The sequence below is a fragment of the Poecilia reticulata genome, linkage group LG5 (genome assembly GCF_000633615.1).
Source record: "Poecilia reticulata strain Guanapo linkage group LG5, Guppy_female_1.0+MT, whole genome shotgun sequence".
Lineage (NCBI taxonomy): Eukaryota > Metazoa > Chordata > Actinopteri > Cyprinodontiformes > Poeciliidae > Poecilia > Poecilia reticulata.
The window spans coordinates 11,076,475-11,096,648 of NC_024335.1; the positions used below are offsets into that span (position 1 = coordinate 11,076,475).

Here is a 20,174-nt window from a genome sequence, read left to right on the forward strand (position 1 = left end):
AAGTAATAGCTCACCTTGTTTTATCGAAAGGAGTGAAAATTGTAATCTTATTCAATTTCTTGGTTTGAAGTCTGCTTTCACTGATTCTTGGTTCTCTTCCTGGAACAGCTAAAGGATTATCTGGCCTTGGGTCAGGTAAAAGTGGGCAGGGCAGTTCATTGTAAACTTCCTCTTTTGTTTGTTTCCAAGGAGATGAAGGGGTGGTTTCAGCCAGTCCAAAGCTCAAACTCTACACTTCAGCTAAAATATGTTTTATTACCATTAATAAACACAGACATTGCCATCTAATCATCAACTGCATTGTAAAAATGTCCTCTTAGTTTCTTTCATCTTTTATTCTTACTTCAACCACGTGGTATAATGTCCTCTACAGTGAGTTTATGTGAATGTATGTGAACATTTGAAGTCTTGGTAAATTTAACAGTAGAAAATATGTATTAATAAGTAGGAATATTTTTCAGATTTTTCATAAAGTGTGCACAGTTTTCATAGAAAAATAAACAGAAGTCAAAGTACAAAACAATTACGCCTTTCAACATATTTTAAAAACAGCAGTAAGTGTATTTCTACTTCAGAGTAAAAAGCAGAATACATGTCAGGTAAATATGTTTTTAAAAATCATCTAGAAAAACAACAAATGGCAAAGGTTACATAGCAATAATGCAACAAAACCACTAAAGCAAAAAAATAGAAGGCATCTTAATCAACACAAACAAAGACATGATAACCTGGTGCTGTTGAATGCCTTGTTGTTTGAAGTACTTAATAAGGAACATCATGGTTTTTGACTTTGATCTTTTTACTCGAGCGTAAATAGTAGATAAAATGTAGCAAGTTTTCAATATGATCAATGACAGACAATATCGTTGCTTTTTTTTTGTACAAAAAATCCATAAATTATTTTAGATGCGTTTAATAAAGTGAGTAAAGATAATAGCATTATAGTTTTGTGGCATATTCTTTCTTTACATCCATCTCCATAAATGTTTTGCTGTCAACTCCCATGTGAACGTCTGTTGCAACTTTTTCGATTTCATCAGATACCTGCAGGAAGTTAACAATAGTGTCAGATTAGGAACATTAAAACAGCATACTTGGTAAACTGTTACTAATTAGCTAACAACATGACGAGGTCAGCATTTTACCTTTGAATTGTTGCAACCACTGAAGCACATCAAATCACTCCTCCTCACAAAGAGATCAGAGTTCATCTTCTTTTGCTTGCATCCGCCTGTAAAACAGACATAATCGCATTGTTGTTTTACCTTTGATCGGCCATTTAAATTAAACATATTTACTTTTAGTCTGTTTAAAGTAAAGCCTCAAGAAGTAAACCCTTACCAGTGACTATGCTCAAGAGCAGGCCAGACACCATTGTGGTCAGCATGCCAAAAAGGGAAAAGTAGAGATAGGACAGAGAGTACCAGGAGTCTGCTAAAGGAGGCCTGAAACTAAAAATGAATCGATTTAGTATTTTGCCTTCCTGCAAAATGTACTTAAAACAACTGCTGATAAGTAAGAATTTCACTCCTACTAAATCCAACTGAAAGACATAATACCAGTTAAAAGATCTGAAAGTAACATATATGTCTAGAAATAGAAGATAAATTAAATGAATTTAAGGTTTTGCCACATGTTTATGTATGTTTTACTCAATTAGAGCGTGTTACACTCATACTCAAGTGACCATTGCAAAGTAGTAAACACGGACAGGCATAAGGATTTAAGCAAGTTTGTCAAAGGCCATATGGTCAGTATCTTTTCAAATTGAAACAAGAAAAGAACAGGAGAGATCTGGTCAATGCTCACTGATTCACTACTGGCTCATTTGGTCTGATTAAACTGCTGAGCTACCTTAGTTCACATTACTGATAAGATTTCGGAGTAGACAACTGCATTGCGATCTGCTGAGCATAAACAATCAGGATCATAATGTTACACCTGATAGGGGTATAAGAAGAATGAAGCAAAACAAAATAGAAAAACTATTGTTGCTGTTATTACATGTCTCAAAGCTTAATTTTTAGTGATGAATTACATATTTCAGATCAGATTTTAAAGCCTGAATAATTTCCTGTCTGACTTTAATTTCCATAAGAAAAAAACATTGTTGCAAAAAGAAAGAAGAAACAAACAAACAAAATTGTTTTACAAGCAGGTTTCTGTTTTGTAAAAAAAATACTAACTCTGGAGTCGGATTTGCTGGGCTGGTCCATGGAGCTGCTGTTGTGCTGTTGAGGTCCACTGTTTTATTGCAGCCAACAGTGGTGAGGGGAAGGGGAAGTGTCTTGTTAGCTGTTTGAGGGTAAAGCAGAGCTCCAATTCCCACCCACAAAGTGAACGCCAGACCAGTGACCAATCCTCCCAGTCCTCCCTGAAAGGTAAATATGACCTGTCAACTTCCACATTCCTGTTTTGCTACTGCATATTTTCTGTTTTCTTAAGGTTCAGTTGTGCAAGAAAACATTTCAGATCAATGAAATACTCACTGTTGAGTTTGCTGTGCGGAAAAACATGCCTAATAGAAAGAGGCCAAGAAGAGGTCCACCGATTATGCCAAATATGGATAGAGCTGCCTGAAAATAGAAAAACGTTAATTTGTAGTGCTTAAGAAGTACCACTTGATGGTGCTGTAGAACTATAATTAACTGTAACAATATTGCTTTATTCTAACATAATTTTACCTGCAGAACACTTCCCATTGCTGAAGCAACTCCAGCCATTCCAATACACACGCCTCCAAAAAATACACCTGGGTGTTGGCAAAATAAAATAATAATAATTAAAAAAAAGCTGTCAAACTTAGGCAAAGATTAAAATCAGCAACGGTTTTATCACCACTTTGCTGCGGTTGCACAGAAAGGGCATTTCTATTCTATTCTAATTTGTTTTTTAATTTAGATATTTTGATTAGGAAGTACTAATGAACATCAACTATTAGGCCATGCAGCCAAGCAAATTTAAAAATGTATGCGTTTTCCTGTGCAGACAGGCCTACCTAATACATTTTTATATTAAGTCACGTCAGGTATATCAAATTTCTCTCACAAAGAGAACCCAGCCCTTCATTTGGGTTTTAAAAAAATTTCTGAGAACCAAGTTACCTGCTTATGCATTTCTCAGTAAATCAGTAAAGACAAAAACTACATGTTAACCTGTCTGCTCCAAGTTATCCAGCCTTGTGCAATTCAGCTTGTGGAAAGTCAGTGCTGTGACTGCTCTATCCACAGTTGTTAAAGCAGCAGTCATATATTTGTGATTAATTTAGAATCATACATTGTACTGAAAGTTCAGACTGTTATCTACCAATGAAAACAACCGCTGAGATTATAAATAATGTCAATTGTGGCTTTTTGTTGGTCTTAACTGTAAGGAGTCAACAGCTAATGTTGTACTTTGTGGTTGCTGTCCGTCCATCTAGATAGATAGATTGGTAAGTAGGCAGGCAGGTAGGTAGGTAGAACTCACTCAGGCCCATGTTCATCCAGGTCACTTGTTTCTGTGTGAAATCTTTGTAGAATGGAAAAATGAAATCTTCCACAGTGACAGCAACAAGAGCATTAATACTGGAGGACACCGTGCTGAAAGAAGTGCAAAGGTAAAGTTTCAGAAACTTAACAAATCAGAAATGGATAAATGCAAATGGCTGCAAAGATTAGTACAAGGTGGAATGCAATTTTCTATGTTTGATGTCTTAGCACACACTTATCTGTTGGTTAGACAAAGTCGTGTCTTGAGTGTTTTATAGTTTAAATTTACCTCTTATCAGGAAGAAACATTTCCTTATCACAGCATAATTTCTGGAAGTAATTACATTTTTATTTCTTCTTTGTCTCAAGCCTTACCTGAGGGTACCGCTGTAAGCAGCAGCCACGAACAGACCTGGAATTCCAGGATAGACTGAAAGAATATCCATCACAAGGTATGGCAGCAGCTGGTTCACAAATACAAACGAATACTATTGTTAATCAGTGCTTTGTTACCCAATTAAAAAGCATACTGTGCATGGGATGATAGTTACCTGGTCAGAAGTACCTATATCCCCATTTGAAAGTGGGTCACAGTTCTTGTAAATGGAGTACATCGTAAGACCAGAGAACATAGCAAGACTCACTGTCATCCATAAACCAACCATGTTGATATACAGAGACCTGAGGGAAACATGACCTGTTAGTGCTTGAATCTTTGCTCACTGCCAGAGGGTTATTTGCATTTTATTTGAGTGATGCTTACAACTTGGCTTGTCCCAAAGTTTTGCAGGAGATATAGCGTTGCACCTGGGACTGGTTAATTGAGTAGATGGACACCCACATTATGCTACCACCAACCACAATACTCCAGAAAGTGTGCCTCTTTAGAGGATCTGGGTCAAAGCTGTGGAAAAGATCAACAATGAGAGAGAGAGCTTAGAACATGTCCAAACACGGCACAGCTTTTTTTGCTTTCAGCTTTCTTTTTTTATATTTTGCTAAATTAGCAGGTATTCTATTCAAGTCTATTCAGGTTTTCTTGAATATCTTGAATACTCCGATTTGGAAAAAGAGGCTCTTTTGATGTCAAAAAGTATTTAAAATGAGAGTTGTTAACATACTCAAAAGCTACCAGTCGGCCTCCTTTTGCAGCATCTTCCCAAATTGTTGATAGACCTCCTTGTACTACGGCTCCTCTTGCTATTACAGCTACAAATCCTGCCAGCATGATCACCATCTGCAGTACGTCTGTCCAGATAACTGCTTTCAGGCCACCCTGTGACAGAATTCATATGATCAGACAAGGCAGGTTTGATGCTAATTTAGGACACTCTTGAATGTTCATGGCTTGATCAAGGATATGGTTCACTAAACATGCATACTATGAACTGAATAATGAATATCAGTTGTATCACAAACTCCAATATGATGAGAACCTCAGAGCTCAAATGCAGTATTTTTTGGCAGAACCCAAAAGAACAGAATAGCAAACTTTGAGTTAAAGATCCCATTCTCCATTTAATTTATTTCAAACATGAATTAAATAATGTCCAATAGATACTTATTTTTGAAAGAATAAGACAATACGAACCAAAGTACAATAGATGATGCACACTGCCCCCGTTGCCACCAACACTCCCCAGAGATCCAGCCCGGTAACTAAACAATTTGGAAAATTCTCCATTATAAATAAATATACATTTTGTAACTTTCTGCTATCTTTTCTTTTGGATATATGACAGCTGTATCTGTACGAGAAGATCAAACCAAGCTTTTTTGTGTTAAGACTTACTTTGGTTTAGTGCAAGAGCTGGAGCATAAATAACTAAGCCCGTGTAGAGAGCCTGAAAAGCAGGACCATTAATGAATTAGTTCCAAACACAATGTGGTCATATTTATATCGTCATGGCACAGGTATCTACAATCAGTAATGCATGAGGTCAAAATGAGAAAAGAACAGATGTTGTTTGTTGTTTTAAATGTGCGTCATAAAATTATTTAAAATCTTTTTTTATTTTTATATTGCAACAGTTATCTTAATATTTATGATTGTTCCAATTTATTATCCTATTTTAATTAAGAATGCATGGGTTACCGTTTGCACAATGTACATGGATGTTCCGGTCATCCGGGTTATCCGATTAAAGCGCCGTTCCAGGTACTAGAGATGAAAAATAAAATCCACATATCAACACCACTCAAATAACTATGCCATCATTCCAGGCATATTGAAAATTTGAAAAACAATGTGCAATTGTGTCCCCGTTTTCGGTAAATTTCCAGGATTTGTATTTCATTTTATATGATCTTGAGATTTTTTTTCTTGTGTTTTTCAGATCTCATATTAGCATTTAACTTATATCTTTTATCTGACTTTTTTACTCATTTTGCAAACCCAGAAAAGGTGAGTCATAAATTATTTAAGCATCTAAACAGTACTTTCACACTGCGATGTCTTACTCAGAAAATGTCAAAAAGCTTGTAGCAATCTATCTATATTTCCAGAACTTAAGCATTTTTTTAATGGTCCTGTTCTTGCAACAACAATAATAAATACTTTGATAAACTATGAGTTCAGTACCGTAAGGATCTTGACAAAAGTAAATAAATGAGCTGATATACCTGACAAATGCCTCATCCTTATATATTAAGGATTAGGCTTTTCTAGACTTTTTTTAGTTTCTTGAAGCCCTAGCTTTAATATTGTGTTTATTTTCTTGTTTTTTGCTAATCTTAAAAAAGATAAAAGGTATTTTGTCCCAGTCAAAGTGTGCTATCTTGGGCTTGTTCTGATTCAACCAAAGTTGTTTTGAAGACATTGTGTTTTTTGGCATGCTGTTACTAACACAGTACCTACCTACAGAATAACCTTAAGAGCCTTTTTAGCCCAGTGACAGTTTATCGTTAGATGGTTTAACAAAGAAAATAGTCAGATGCTACCAAACTTAAAAATATATTTTTAAAAACCTTAAAAATGCTGTAAACATGATAGATTGTTGCTTAAAATTCAAAAGTATGATTCTCCTCTAAAAACACTTTTATAGCTTTGCTGTTTCCTGAGATTTCTTTTTCTACTGCAGCTTTCTCCTACTATACAATAGTTTAGAATGTGTAGCATGTTCCTACCTCATAGGCACTGGTGATCCCCAGTCGGTAGAACATCGGTACAAATAATTCAGCAGTGATGGCAGACATGATAGCATAAGAAAAACCAAAGAGCCAGAAGGCAAGACCAAACCGGTATGCCTCTGAAGGTGTGCCAATGACTGTGATGCCAGACATGAAGCTGGCTGTCAGGGACATGGCGACTGGCACAGCTGTCATTTGTCGTCCACCTAACAAAAACTCTGTACTGCTGTTCTCCTTCCGGCCCCGGATGGCTTGGAAAAGGCCGATGCTGGCTGCTCCCAGAATCGTTGCAGCAAAAACCACATAATCCCAAGGAGAGAAAGTGGGTACTGGGCCACCTGTTCCAACCATTGTTGATTTACGAAATGGGTGGAAGAGTTTCTTTGAACCTAAAATCACAGTAAAAAAATATAATATTTGCAAAATACAATCTTGCTGAAGGTATATGTAAAACATCATAAGCATTATAAAAAACTCTACACTGAAGACAAAAAAGAAGATGCTTTTTTAATGAATAAATTGTAAAATTCATTTAACTTACCTCTACTCTTAAAAATCTCTCCTCAAACCTTCACAAAGTGTTGATGCTTCCAAACACTTAAAGACTTCAGTTCTACCTTACCTTAACTTTGTCACTTCAGTGATCAGTAGTTCATTGATAGTTAAACTACCTCTCGTGCAACTGGAAGTTGTCTGGTCAGCTTTAATGCATTCAGCAGACAATAAAGATTAGTTCACTTAGGTTAATGATCCATCAAGGACACAAGGCAGTGAAGCCTGGCATAATTTCAGAGATTATAAAAGAAATCTGTTTGTTTGTGTTGGTGCGTCTCTGGTTGCGCACTGGTGACAATTAAAAGGTTCTTTGCTGACAATAAATCTATTTTCTGTGTAAAATAAAGTGATGCAGTGACACATTGATGGTAGGTTTGTTTGTGCCTCCTGGTTACACAGTACCTTTTGGTTAAATAAAAAATTCAAGGGGGAGGGAAAGCTGAGTCTTCAGGGTTTGGTCTTCACTCCTTCCGCAATATCATGTTGTCACTTGTGATAATATTTCTTTATTTAGTGTTGTCATCTTTCATTACATTTTCAGCATATTACTTCAAAATAATGACTAATTTGTAAAATGAATATTCAGCTTAGAACAGAAATGTATAAATGCAGACATATTATTTATAAAGGTTAAAGCTTTGGTTTTTTTTTGTGTATATGTCAAATATGTTTTTGCTACCATGAGATTTCATATTTTAATGTCTGTTTTGTAAGAATTAACTGTAGAACAAGCAACAATAATCTAAGCGTTTAATAAAAATGACAGGTTATAATGTAAGATTTATAACACCTGCACAGAAGCAATGAGATACCCTTTTACGCTAATGCCGATTCACACTCGGACATGCATTATTCTTTGTCACTGATAAAGGATAAGGCTAATATTCTGCAAAGATAAATAAAATGAGATGTTGACAATACTGTCTAAACAATTGTGACCTAAGAGAGGAATGAGTATAACCTTTTCAACATGTCCATTTTACTTGGAACACATTCACTGTTTGTTTGTCCATATGAATCCAAGTGAACTAAAAACTAATAACAGATAAGCACCGAAACATCAGTGCGTTCAAAACTGCTGCATTTTGCTTCATAATCACTTAATGTTTCCAAGACACTTTTACTAGTCTGGCCAATCATTACTCAAAATTACAGATAAGAGGTCCGTGTATAAAGCTTTTGTTGGGTGGGTGTTTTTTCTAGTTTTTATTTGTCAGTAGTTTTTTGTGAAAAATGGATTCACTGCCAATTCCCATTGTGAAAGCAGATTAGATAAACCTGAATGAAAAGTACATGCTCTGCTAATTTGTTTTTACCAGCTTACATCTTTGCTGACATCAGTTTTTAACTCACAACAACCAAAAACGTAATTCAGACACACAGGAACGCACACAAAGACATTATTGCATCTTAACTTCTGTTAATTTTTAATCCAAAAAAGGCTGATTTGTTTTGAATAAAGTGGTTAAACCCACTCTTTAACTTATGTAACCCCTCATAACTTATACATTGTTTCCAGCACAAGATTTGTGGCACTTTGTGACACCTAGTGGTCAGTGAATTAGAGACTGCTTTCGGACATAATTACATTGTTGTTTTCATTATGTTATTCATTAAGAACATCAATATGTTCATGTCATCTACGAAATGGGCTAAATGTTCAGTGCACCTCTTTCGTCACAGATAGAAGATAATAGTTTGGATTAACATGGATTAGATTATGTTTGTATATATATCTACAATTCATCTAGAATGTTCAGACTCAGAACATTACTAAATCTGTAAGTGACTGCATCTCTTTAACTTGATTCTTTTGAACAAAGAAAAGAAAAGTCATTTGATGTAATCCTACGTTTTTTGTTTTTGCTTTGCTTGTCTTCCATTACTTTGCAGGAACAAACCTGGTTAAGGGAAAACCACCTGGCTGAAAATGGAGACATCAGCGTTCAGCTGCTGGGTTCTTTTTCTGCTGATTTATCCAGTTGTTCCCATGTGTCTTCCCACAGAGTTCACATTGTTCGTGGAAAAGCCAGAATGTGACTATTGTGTGGCGATCAACACTACTATCTGCATGGGAGTTTGCTTCACAAGGGTATGTATTTCTTTGTAGTAACAGAGAAAAGGCTATTAATTTTACTGTATGAAAAAAGTAAGTTTGTTGCACAGATGTCATATAATGTAAACCCCACGATGAGCTATTTTACTCAGAATCGTCAGATTTCAATTCTGTATAAGTTTAAAAACACATTTTTGATCAAAATGAGTAAAAACATGCTGAGAGAAAATGCATTTCCTGACTGTGTTGAGAAAAATAAAAATGGATTGATCACTTCTGCTATGACCTAAGTCTGTTAGTTACAGTCTCAAACATAGTACTCGTGTAGTTTTTGATTCGTCATTCTGACAAAACTTTGTTGGCCAGTTTTCTATTTTACTCATAAATTTGGTACGATTAGCTGTTATTTCTAGTATATTATTTGGAAACTCAAATATAGATACACACTCTTTGTATGTTTGTGTCCCAGTCAAATGAGTTTTTCACAGGTTCATTCATCAGCTGTTTCCCATGTGTTTGTGTATCACGCAGGACAGCAATATGAGGGATATTTTCCGCTCACGCTTTGTTGTTCAGAGAAGCTGCACCTATGATAAGGTGGAATATCGCACAGTCATTCTGCCTGGCTGTGCTATCGACTCCAACCCTGCATATACCTACCCAGTAGCTATCAGCTGCCACTGTGGTGCCTGCAGAACTGAAAGGGATGAATGCACACGCAGAGTCTACAGCTACGATGCTAACTGTGCTAAACCAGTCAGGCGCGTTTATCCTTATCCTGGTCAAAGCAACTACATGATCCCATTTTAATCCTTCTGTTTATGTAAGAAAATAAAGGCTTTTACTTCTTATCTTATAATAGACCGTAGATGGTTTGCACTGTTTCATTCTATTTAATCTGATTGTTGACTAATAAAGCTATAGTTTGACATCTTAGTTTACAGTTGATTCCACATGTTTTTCTTAGCATCGTTTCCATACTCTTTCTTCCAGACTTTTATTATTTACTATTAAATAGATTCTCTGAATAAAAACCAATTAAAATTGCATCATCTAAATGGCTCTCTGAATCAGATGTCCTTGAATTAATCACATTCTGTTTCTTAACGTAGCTGTGTGTTTACTACATAACAAACCCGAGGCTGTTTACGTCAGCAGGTCACCTCCTGATTCTATATTTACCTGTGAAGTCATTCAGAGAAGTATGTGATTGTTGACACAACTCTTTTGAATGGGGTTAAACAGATGGATATAAAATCTGAAAGACTTGGCCCACTGTTTACAGGCTCTTCTAAACAGCACATTTAACACGTCTGTTTGTTAGCAGCGTCTATGTCTCATCCTAAATGGGGTTTATGCTAGTAGACTGTCCACAAAGGGAGTTTCAGAGACAGCTGGAGACTATAAATAACTCAGAATTTTGAGTGAGACAATGTTTCATAAAGTCATCTTCCAGGGTGAAGTCACTCTAAAAAGAAAATAGTTGAACCAACTTAATTGAATTGCTTCTATAGGTAACAAGCAATTCAATTAAGTTTATCCAACTGAATTTATTAAGTTTAACCAATTCAATATATTATAATCATCCAACCCAATTTGTTAATTTATTTTTAACAAATGTATTAAGTATGTTTAAGATAACAGATTTAAGTCAGTCTTACTCAAATCATTTAGTTTACTTCAAAAATGGTAAATAAACATATATAGCGCTTTTCCACATTTTGACCACTGAAAGCACTTTACACTAGAGTCACATTCACTTAATGTGCCGATCGGGAGGCAACTTGGGGTTAAATGCCTTGCCCAGGGCACATTGACATGTGGTAGGAGGAAGCTGGAATCGAACCTACAGCCTTGCAGTCACAAGATGATGACTCTACCCACAGAGCCACAGTCACTAAGGGAATCTGTCCCTGGTAAGCTTGAGTCATGGTGTCAGACGAGGGTTACAAATATGGTATTGAACTTAATTATTTCAAGTAAAGTCAAAGTAAAAAGGTCATTTAAGGAAAAGATTTGTGTATTTAGAGGACACTGTAAAAAGAGCATTAAAATTTTGTTTGGAACTACTTCAAAGTTTGAGATGACTTTCTGTAGAATTAAGTCAACGAGGTTTTAAATGTTTATTAGAAGAAAATAAATGATTTGAGTAAGGTTGACTTAAATTTGTCATGTTAAACCTCCTTATGAATTAAGTTGTAAAAACTTAGCAAATTGAGTTGGAAGGACTTAATGAATTGAGTTGGATGATCATGATAAATTGAGTTGGTCAGACATAGGATACGAAACTGGCATTGAACTCAATTGTTTTAAGTAAAGTCAAAGTGAAAAGTTCCTTTAGGTTAAAGATTTGTAAGTTTTGAGTTAAATGAACACAAAAAAGTAAGTTGTCATAGCAACAGCAAAAGAATTAAGTGAAATTAATGTAAATAAGTCCATAAGATGAACTGCAGCCCAAATACACTTTTTAGAGTGAAGTGACATTGGTCTTTCATAATCACTGATTGTATGAAGCTTTCACATATATTTTCCTAAAACATGAAGACATTTCAATGGTTTTTGTTGGTTCTAAAGCTCAGATTCTCACAAATTTTCTTAAATATAAAATAACAAAAGCAAAAAAGGGCCGCAAGTTAGATTTCCAGAGTGTTCCTGGCATTTTGTTAAAAGGAATTGCCAAGAGCCAAAGTTTAAAGTCTATATTAACTTTGTTGAAGATGTATTTTAGAACCAGAAATTAAATCCAGTTTATAAGAAAATATAGGCTAAAAGCTGCTCTACAAAGTACACAATGACGCACCCTAAAAACTAACCTGATCCTCTGTTTGGCTTTGGAGTGAGCTGACATAAATAAGCACTACCTTTAAGTCTTGTGACACAGGAGGGAGAATATTTGTGAAGTTACTGGTCTAACCTGTCTAGATTTTAGAATGGATTCTCTCTAAAAGACAAGAGAAGAAATGAAAATAGGTATGGCCATTGTGATTTTCAACATCAGGATATCCCAGAGGAAACGCTTACAATTGATCAGTTTCAGTTTAATTCCATTGGCCACTCATATTTTATTTTTTAAAAAAATTGCAGGTGGAAAATGATTTATCAAGCTATAAAATGATCTGTACCAAAAAATATCTACCATCATCAATGTATTCAAACCCTTCTCGTCGTTGCTGACTGTATTTTGGATGTTTGTATTGGTATTTTGATGCTTTGTCTTTGTGGATTGTCATCAACCTGAACCTTAGCTCCTTCCAGTGATTCCCTATCATACTCTGCCTGGGCTCCTCCAACATGTTAATATTACGGTACGTCCAATCACAGGCATAAAGTTAGTAAAAATAAAAGGTTATTTTAAAGCTAAATGTGCCAGGTGAATGAATAATATCTGAGGTTAGCAGCATGCACCCAAAAATTGTGTGTCCTTCTCAGACAGCAGGTATTAATGGAGATTCCTACAGTATCTAAAAGTGGAATGGAAGGCAGCTCTCAGCTCAGCTCCACTTAAATGATGGCACTTTGCAAATCCAAGCATTAGCTAAAGGGTTTTACAAAGCAAGCTAAACAGAAAAGGAAAAGAAAGGATAGAATTTCTTCATCCTACAATATTTCATAATGTACTGAATACTTCTTCATAAATTGCTCTTCTCACTTTCTTTTCCTGAATCGCTACTGCTACAGTTAACGTTGGGTTTGTTTATTTGTTTCTTTGTTTGTACTCACGACTAAATGTGTTTGCGTACAAAATCCCACAAGAACATAAGTTAAGTCAAGTTTATGTGCATAGTACACTTCAGTAACCAAGCAGTTCAAAGTGCAAAAACCTATAAAGACCTGCAATTACGAATATGCGTTCTTTTTCAAGTTCCAACAAGTTGAGCTAGATCATCTCTCTCTTCCTGAATCTACTTCTGCTGAAACACTGGAGTAAAAAGGAAGCACTCAAAATAAAATAGACTCATATGATTTACAAAGTTGTTTGGCTATGACTTTTAAACCTAACAGGTGATAGGTCACCGGGGCTTAAACTGCCTGGCTGTAGTTGTGTTTTGTAAACCCTACTAACCTAAAGGATGAAACAGAGATTCCAAAGGAATTTGCCTGCCTCAGCACTGCACGGAGACCAGCTATGTGGTGAACATGCCGATCACTTTTTCAGTCAAACATCATACACTTTTGACTGCGTTTGGTTTACTCCGCTGGGCAAAGCAGTGACATGTTGAAGCAACTCCTGACAGCTTACAGTGTATCACCAGATTAGTATTACATCAGGAATATATTTTTGATCCTGAGAAATTTGCTCCTGGTATTTGCTCAGTGAGTAACACCTGACACATGTAAGCTAAGAAGTAACAGATTATGCTTCCTTTAGTCAGTCAGCTGTGTTACGTTGCTGTAATAGATGAGGAATCCGACATTTGGCTGCTGAGCCACATTGGATACTTTTTAAATGTGTGAGAACCAAGGATTTCAGCATGCAATTTTATTTAAGTGGTGGAAAAGAAAAAAATCAGTGTAATTGTATGCTTGTCAAAAACGCCAAAGCTTTACCAAAGATTAATGTAATACTGCATTGCTTGGACCAATATGTTTTTAATTTATTAAGGCTTTAACCTATTAAAGCCTTGGTTTGAATTTTCGTTCACATGTGTCAACTGGTTGTCTATTAATGCTAATAACTGATTGAAGTTGATGCCAGCTTTGCAAAGAGTACTTGCTTGACTTGCAAATACTGTGCACCCCTCTGTGTTACACAAGCTTTTAGCCCCTGGTTACATACGTAGAACTGGTTCCTGGTAATTTCTCAGAAAATGTTTCAAACCTTTCCAGAAAAATCCTCCTGTGTTTAGCATTCAGCTTGTAAAATTCCAAACTGTCTCCAGTAACCTAAAACAGAAACTTTTCTAGAAGAATTTACCAGATTGCCAAACACAGATCATATCTGCAAGATGTATGGTATTCATATTAATTTAAAGTGGAGATATTATCAGTGTTCTAGCAGTATTTATTTATATACTGAGTATAAAGAAGATTTTCTGTAAAATTCTAAACCTGCAAGCACATCCTCAATACTTAAGAGTTACATTTCAGCACCTATGAAGAAATATACTGTTTTAATCATTCTGGCAGAGTGCAAAAGAAGGGAAGGACATAGATTAGTATATTATATTAAAATAATCAGCACTGGAATTTTCAAATAAAAGTAATGCTATCGAAAGCACCAAGTTTTTTTTAAAGATATAAAATACAAATACCAGATAATGTCTATCTGTTTAAAGATAGGCATTAAACCAGATGTCTATCTTTCTCATTTATACTGTAAGTTGAATAGTCAAAAGGAAGCAGGGCTAGAGTATATAATCTTGTTAAAATAAGCCTATTATACTACTATTACTATTCTTGAAGGAATGACAACTTTATTCGCATGGAGACAATCCTTAAAACAATCAATGAATGAATACATTCATCTGAAAACAAAATGGTGCTTCCATAAGTTTTATTTTGCATAACTAAACAAATTTAAAAAATTGAGTTCTTTAAACAAACATGTTTTGCTAAAAAGAAGTACATTTGTAAAACTATAAGCTGATCCGGAGTAGAATAGAATAGAGAACAGAAAGATCTAGTTCCCTTTTGTGAATCCATCAACACCCACACCTCAGGGCTCTTCAGCCATGACAAATTTAGTAGTTCATCTTAAATTAGCCGTGACTAGACCCAAAACTAGAAGTATATGTTAAGAATGAAAAAAATATATTTTGAGAGTCTAGCCCCAAGCTTTTCTATTCATGCATTTTAATTTTAAATAAAATTTTGAGCTTTTTAAACAATAGATTCTTTTTACATTTAACCCCCGCCAGTTGCCTCGTTCTAGCCAGTTACTCACTCGTTTCATTTTCCGCGCTCTGATTGGCTTAACATTTTAACTGACAGATCGATCGGCCAACGGGGACGAAACGAAGAGCGATATCTGAACTCTGATTGGTTTTCATTAAGGCGTATGCTCTAACAGTCTTTGTCATGATAAGACCAGTGGAAATTTCCAGTCGGTCTATTCATTGCTATAAAACGGAGGTGAAAAGAGGTTGGAAACGAAATACACTAACGGCTTAAAACACTTCTTAAAGCTGCATAAGACAATTATTTGGTAAGTACCTTGCTATATTTACGTCTTAGTGAATCACAAATCTTTTAAATAATCGAATTTGAGTTCTTACCTGTGTTATTTAGTTTTGCGGGCTGTGATGATTTGAATGGATGCTTTACGTTGCTGTTCTTTATATCAAACAGCAAACGCCGTAAGGTCTTAGGATTGGTTAGTATTGTTTGCGACCATGACACGTTTTCACTTGTCTTGAAGTAAGAAAATTATTTGCTGTCAAACTTTTATCATAATTTAATACCGGAAAAAGAATTCAGTTATTGAAATTATATAGTAACCATGTCCTGCTAATTTAGATATGTGCTATATGTAGTCACTTTCCTTACGAAGAAATGTGTTTTAGATCTCCAGTTATCTTACTTTTAGCCAGTACATTTCTGTAAAATTTCTATGGAAAGGCGGGAATGCCCTTTTAAGGCGTTCCGGAATGTAAATAGATCAGCCCCATGTTGTGGTGAGTGGGTACATCACAGCCATGTGACTCTGAGGCATATAGATAAGTTTAAACCTGCAGCTCTGGGTGGGTGGGATAAGTTCAGCGTTTAAAAGTCTGTGGCTACTCAGGATTCTGTTCACTTTTTGGTTTCATCTCTCCAGGACACTACTTACCAGCTTAACTGCAAGCACTTGATTCTACATCTCTCCATTTTTGCATCTTCCATCTTCACTTGTGGCATATAAGAGTCAGCATGTCTCAGCAGCAGATTAGGTAAGTCTCATTCACTGTTTTCCTGCTCCTCATAATATTGACCTCAACAGAATTATCTATAAAAAGTAATCTTAGAGTTTTACTTTTTGATATTTTTTTTTATTTTGATTATTTTAAATGGGTAATGTGTTCATTAGGCTTTAGTAAAACAGTTTTCTCTGTTACCTTTCAGCCTCCCTGCCAAACTCATTAATGGCGGTATTGCCGGTATTGTTGGGGTTACGTGTGTCTTCCCCGTTGACTTGGCTAAGACCAGGTTACAGAACCAGAGAAGTGGGCAGCAAGTCTACAAGAGCATGTAAGTATTTATAGCTACAATCTACACAACACGGATATGTGGTCTCTGGGCATTACATCTACTACGTCTGTGTTTAATCTGGTGCTATCCTTTTTAATTCCACAATGACGCATTAATGGAATCATAGTCACTGTGTCCTGACCTGATGGATTGTGACAGCTGTGCATTGTTGACGCTCCTGTTTTTTTTTGAGGAAGTCGCTCAGCTCATTTTTGTGGAATTTTACAGCCCAAACCAATATTCTAGAATATTCTGTTACCTTGTGCAGCAAGTTTATGTAATCTTTGTTTTTGTTTAATGAAGGATGGACTGCCTTGTCAAAACTATTCGATCGGAGGGATACTTTGGAATGTACAGAGGTAAGATTATACATCTGATTATTAAGAAGCTTTAGGTTAGCACATGTGGAAGTTCCATTTTCATAGGATTAATTTTAGGAAAATGGTAAGCTCAGTGTCAAGTTGTTGTGCAGTAGTTTTATTCTTGGTTTTTGAAATAAAATCAAAGTAAATGTCAAAACCAATTCCAATTTATTGATGCTGTTAAATATGGTACCACACACTGTTTTTCTTTTTTTTTTTTTAAATGTTGTGTTTAATCTGCAAAGAAAATGGAGACCATTAGGCTAGGCGTTTGCTCTTGTGAGGAATGCTGTTGTTTGCATCTGTGTTTTTCCATATTACAGACTTGGGTCCCCCTGGGATATTGAAGGCTAGCCGATAAGGCGCAGCCACGCTGGAGGCAAATATTAATGGTTCTTACAATATTGCTTCTACTTAAAACTATAGGCTCAAGTTTTATGTTTTGCCATCTGTTCTGTAATTTGACTTCCTGTCATTAACTACTTGGTTGTCTCTTCACTGTCCTGTCAACCTGTCATTGCTTGTTCTTTCCTTGACTCCAACATTACAGTCTTTGTTAGATCTTGCAAATTAATCTGGTCTGAACTATTTTATTTTATTTTTTTTAATGTTTTAATACAACAGATAAGTTTGTCCAAAGTCTGAAATATGTGTAGACTTAAAGTCAGCCTGTCTCGTCACTAACAACTTTTAATTCAATTTCTGTGTTGTCGTTAACATGTTTACACACTTTATTTGACTCATTTTAAAAAGAAGAGAAACTTGTCTGAATTTTAGACTCCAACTTTGTTTCATTCCCCACCATTTCCTTTTCTGTCTTCTTGTCATTGTCTTTAAAATGATGCTTAAGTGTAATGTTTCATGAGATAATGTGCTTTGCCAGAGTTATTGAAGCAGCTTTAAGTTGAGTTCTATTTTATGATGTTATAAAAATATTGACAGGCAATGTCGTATCTCTGTCATTGGAAACTAGATTGTGACATCAATGCTAATTGTGAATTTGTTTGTTCCTTAGGGGCAGCAGTAAACTTGACTTTGGTTACCCCTGAGAAGGCCATCAAGCTGGCAGCTAATGACCTCTTCCGCCATCACCTTTCCAAGGACGGGTGAGTGCATTTGTCTAATATCTGTCAGAAATTTGATGTGTCACGACTTATGTCTGACTCATTGTTTTCTGTTAACAGAAAAGGCTTAACAGTATTCAAAGAAATGCTAGCAGGGTGTGGTGCAGGCATGTGCCAAGTTATTGTTACTACCCCCATGGAAATGCTCAAAATCCAGCTGCAGGATGCAGGCAGAATTGGTAAGAAAACCATTGAGTAACGGAGAAGGTACTTCATCCTACAACCTAATTTTTAACGTTTCTAAAGTGTTATATATATATTTTTTTTTGTTCAAGCGGCCCAACAACAGAAACCAGTGATGATGTCTCCCACAAAGCTGGCGGTGACAAACACGGTGCTGAGTCGCTCGTACAACTCGGGTCCTGTGATGCCTGCAACAAGAGCCGTGTCGGCAACGCAGATTGCGAAGGAACTCCTGCAAAAACAGGGCATCCAGGGCCTGTACAAGGGCCTGGGGGCAACACTCATGAGGTGAAGCTCATTTTTATTCAAAAACAGCTTTCCTCCCCCCCCCACTCCATATAAGAGAAAAAAAATCAAAAGTTTAATATTTACTAATGAAGATTTTGTTTTATTTCTTTCAGGGATGTACCCTTTTCTATTGTTTACTTCCCATTGTTTGCCAACCTGAACCGACTGGGCAAACCCAGCCCTGCAGAGTCATCGCCCTTCTACTGGGCCTTCCTGTCGGGGTGTGTTGCAGGATCTACTGCTGCAGTTGCAGTCAACCCTTGTGATGGTAGGTTTCGTTTTATCCATTTGTCATCAAATACCAGTAGCAACAAGTCTTAAAGAATGTTCTCTTTCTCTTTGCAGTGGTGAAGACCAGACTGCAGTCCCTCAACAAAGTAGCAAGTGAGGAGAGCTACAGTGGAGTTATGGATTGTGTGAGGTAAGATGGCACATTCTTTCCACACCATCTACTGATGCATACTTACCCTGTCATATGTTGCTCTAAATATACCCATCCTTCTGTTTTGACAGTAAAATTATGAGGAAGGAGGGGCTGTCCGCCTTCCTGAAGGGGGCAGGCTGCCGTGCTCTGGTCATTGCACCTCTGTTTGGAATTGCACAGGTCATGTATTTTGTTGGTGTTGGTGAATATATCCTGGACAACTATTCTCCAAGTTTCCTGTCTGTCTGAGCTGCATCAGCAGGCTATCTAAACACTGGGCGTGGCGTAACTACCGGCAGCTACAATCAGTTTACAGCAAAAAACAAAAATCATCTTTATAGCTTGACAGCTGTGTCGCACTTTGCACACTTTTGTGACTTTGAAACCAACTGAGCCCATCATTTGCACTTGAATCTGTTGACTTTTTAAGGTGGTGGACTCAGAATTACAGTGTTCTTGTGTCCTAGTCCCAAAACATTCCCTCTATGAGGGAGAGGAACTCACTCAGACCTAGTTTTGTGTTTTAGTTTTTCAATTAAAAAAAAAAAAAAGTTATTATTATTATTATTATTATTAACAGGTTTTCATTTTATATACATTTTTCCCTACAGTTTCTGTTTATGTCTCATCATACAAAGCCTTCCACTTAGAAATAAGATTTGTGATGGCTAAATGTATGGGGCCCAGTTTACGCTTTAATTCTGTAAATGTGTTTTGTATTCTGCTATTTTAATAATATTTAGTTGGTTTATTTGATCTTGAGCCTTCCTTCTGGTGTGGGACCATGAAGGTTACCAAACCTTAAAAAGCGTCCTCATACAAAATCCTGTTATTGTTTGCCTGTCCTTTACAAAACGTGCTATTATTATACATATTAAGTTTGTGTACATAATCGCCCTTCAGACCTTTACATTTATATTATTCTAAATATCACCGGATTATGTTGTAATAGAGCAGAATTTTATTAATTGGGTTCTTGGAGGTAGCATTATTCACTTGAACATGAATACTGTGAGAGATGACTGTTGCATACTGTTACTGTGATAGATTTTTTACACATTATATCCATTAAAATGTTCTTTTCATTCACTTTGGTTGCATAATGTGCTTTTTTTCTTATGCAAATATTTTTATTTGGTGTAAAAATGTCCTTACCCTTGGTGTGTTGTTTTTTTTTCCTTGAATTTAAAAAAATCTCACCTTTTGTGTACATTTAAGTTGGATTGATCTGTCATTGCTGGTGCCTAAGTTATTAGCACCACTGCTTATTATATTTGTATACCGTTTCAACGCTTCTTGTTCTAGAAGACATAAGGTTGGAGTATTAAACCGCAACAATATTTTTTGGCTGGGTGTTTTGGGTCTCTCCAGCCTGACCAAGAATGTTTCACCAAAAAGCAGTTCATAGAAGAAGGT

At 36.0% G+C, this 20,174-nt stretch overlaps 3 protein-coding genes across 8 annotated transcripts; 2 read left to right on the forward strand and 1 right to left on the reverse strand.

The window, feature by feature from the left end:
- Positions 1–595: 595 nt before the first annotated feature.
- Positions 596–15,479, reverse strand: slc5a8l (solute carrier family 5 member 8, like). 2 transcript variants are annotated; one of them, XM_008408949.2, is made up of 16 exons: positions 7,141–7,287; positions 6,597–6,988; positions 5,566–5,631; positions 5,263–5,314; positions 5,062–5,129; positions 4,592–4,746; positions 4,234–4,374; positions 4,022–4,151; positions 3,846–3,934; positions 3,469–3,581; positions 2,685–2,752; positions 2,490–2,576; positions 2,187–2,374; positions 1,342–1,451; positions 1,146–1,231; positions 596–1,044 (listed from the first exon to the last, which is right to left on the reverse strand). In XM_008408949.2, the coding sequence occupies exons 2-16, from the start codon at positions 6,948–6,950 to the stop codon at positions 940–942; spliced, it is 1,812 nt and encodes a 603-aa protein (XP_008407171.1). In that variant the 5' UTR covers positions 6,951–6,988; positions 7,141–7,287; the 3' UTR covers positions 596–939. The 2 variants fall into 2 exon arrangements, with proteins under 2 accessions (XP_008407171.1, XP_008407170.1); XM_008408948.2 differs by lacking the exon at positions 7,141–7,287 and adding an exon at positions 15,426–15,479 and having other exon boundaries at positions 898–1,044.
- Positions 3,839–10,257, forward strand: tshba (thyroid stimulating hormone subunit beta a). 3 transcript variants are annotated; one of them, XM_017304917.1, is made up of 3 exons: positions 3,839–3,922; positions 9,161–9,246; positions 9,742–10,257. In XM_017304917.1, exons 2-3 carry the CDS (start codon positions 9,226–9,228, stop codon positions 10,018–10,020), a joined length of 300 nt encoding a protein of 99 aa, XP_017160406.1. In that variant the 5' UTR covers positions 3,839–3,922; positions 9,161–9,225; the 3' UTR covers positions 10,021–10,257. The 3 variants fall into 3 exon arrangements, with proteins under 3 accessions (XP_017160406.1, XP_017160407.1, XP_008407168.1); XM_017304918.1 differs by lacking the exon at positions 3,839–3,922 and adding an exon at positions 8,913–8,935; XM_008408946.1 differs by lacking the exon at positions 3,839–3,922 and having other exon boundaries at positions 9,053–9,246.
- slc25a55a (solute carrier family 25 member 55a) lies at positions 15,182–19,847 on the forward strand. Of its 3 annotated transcripts, none has more exons than XM_008408943.2 (10): positions 15,182–15,355; positions 15,968–16,079; positions 16,252–16,377; positions 16,681–16,736; positions 17,755–17,845; positions 17,924–18,042; positions 18,139–18,334; positions 18,448–18,602; positions 18,680–18,755; positions 18,848–19,847. In XM_008408943.2, the coding sequence occupies exons 2-10, from the start codon at positions 16,060–16,062 to the stop codon at positions 19,005–19,007; spliced, it is 999 nt and encodes a 332-aa protein (XP_008407165.1). In that variant the 5' UTR covers positions 15,182–15,355; positions 15,968–16,059; the 3' UTR covers positions 19,008–19,847. The 3 variants fall into 3 exon arrangements, with proteins under 3 accessions (XP_008407165.1, XP_008407166.1, XP_008407167.1); XM_008408944.1 differs by lacking the exon at positions 15,182–15,355 and adding an exon at positions 15,479–15,567; XM_008408945.2 differs by lacking the exons at positions 15,182–15,355; positions 15,968–16,079 and having other exon boundaries at positions 16,350–16,377; positions 17,063–17,845.
- Positions 19,848–20,174: the final 327 nt, after the last annotated feature.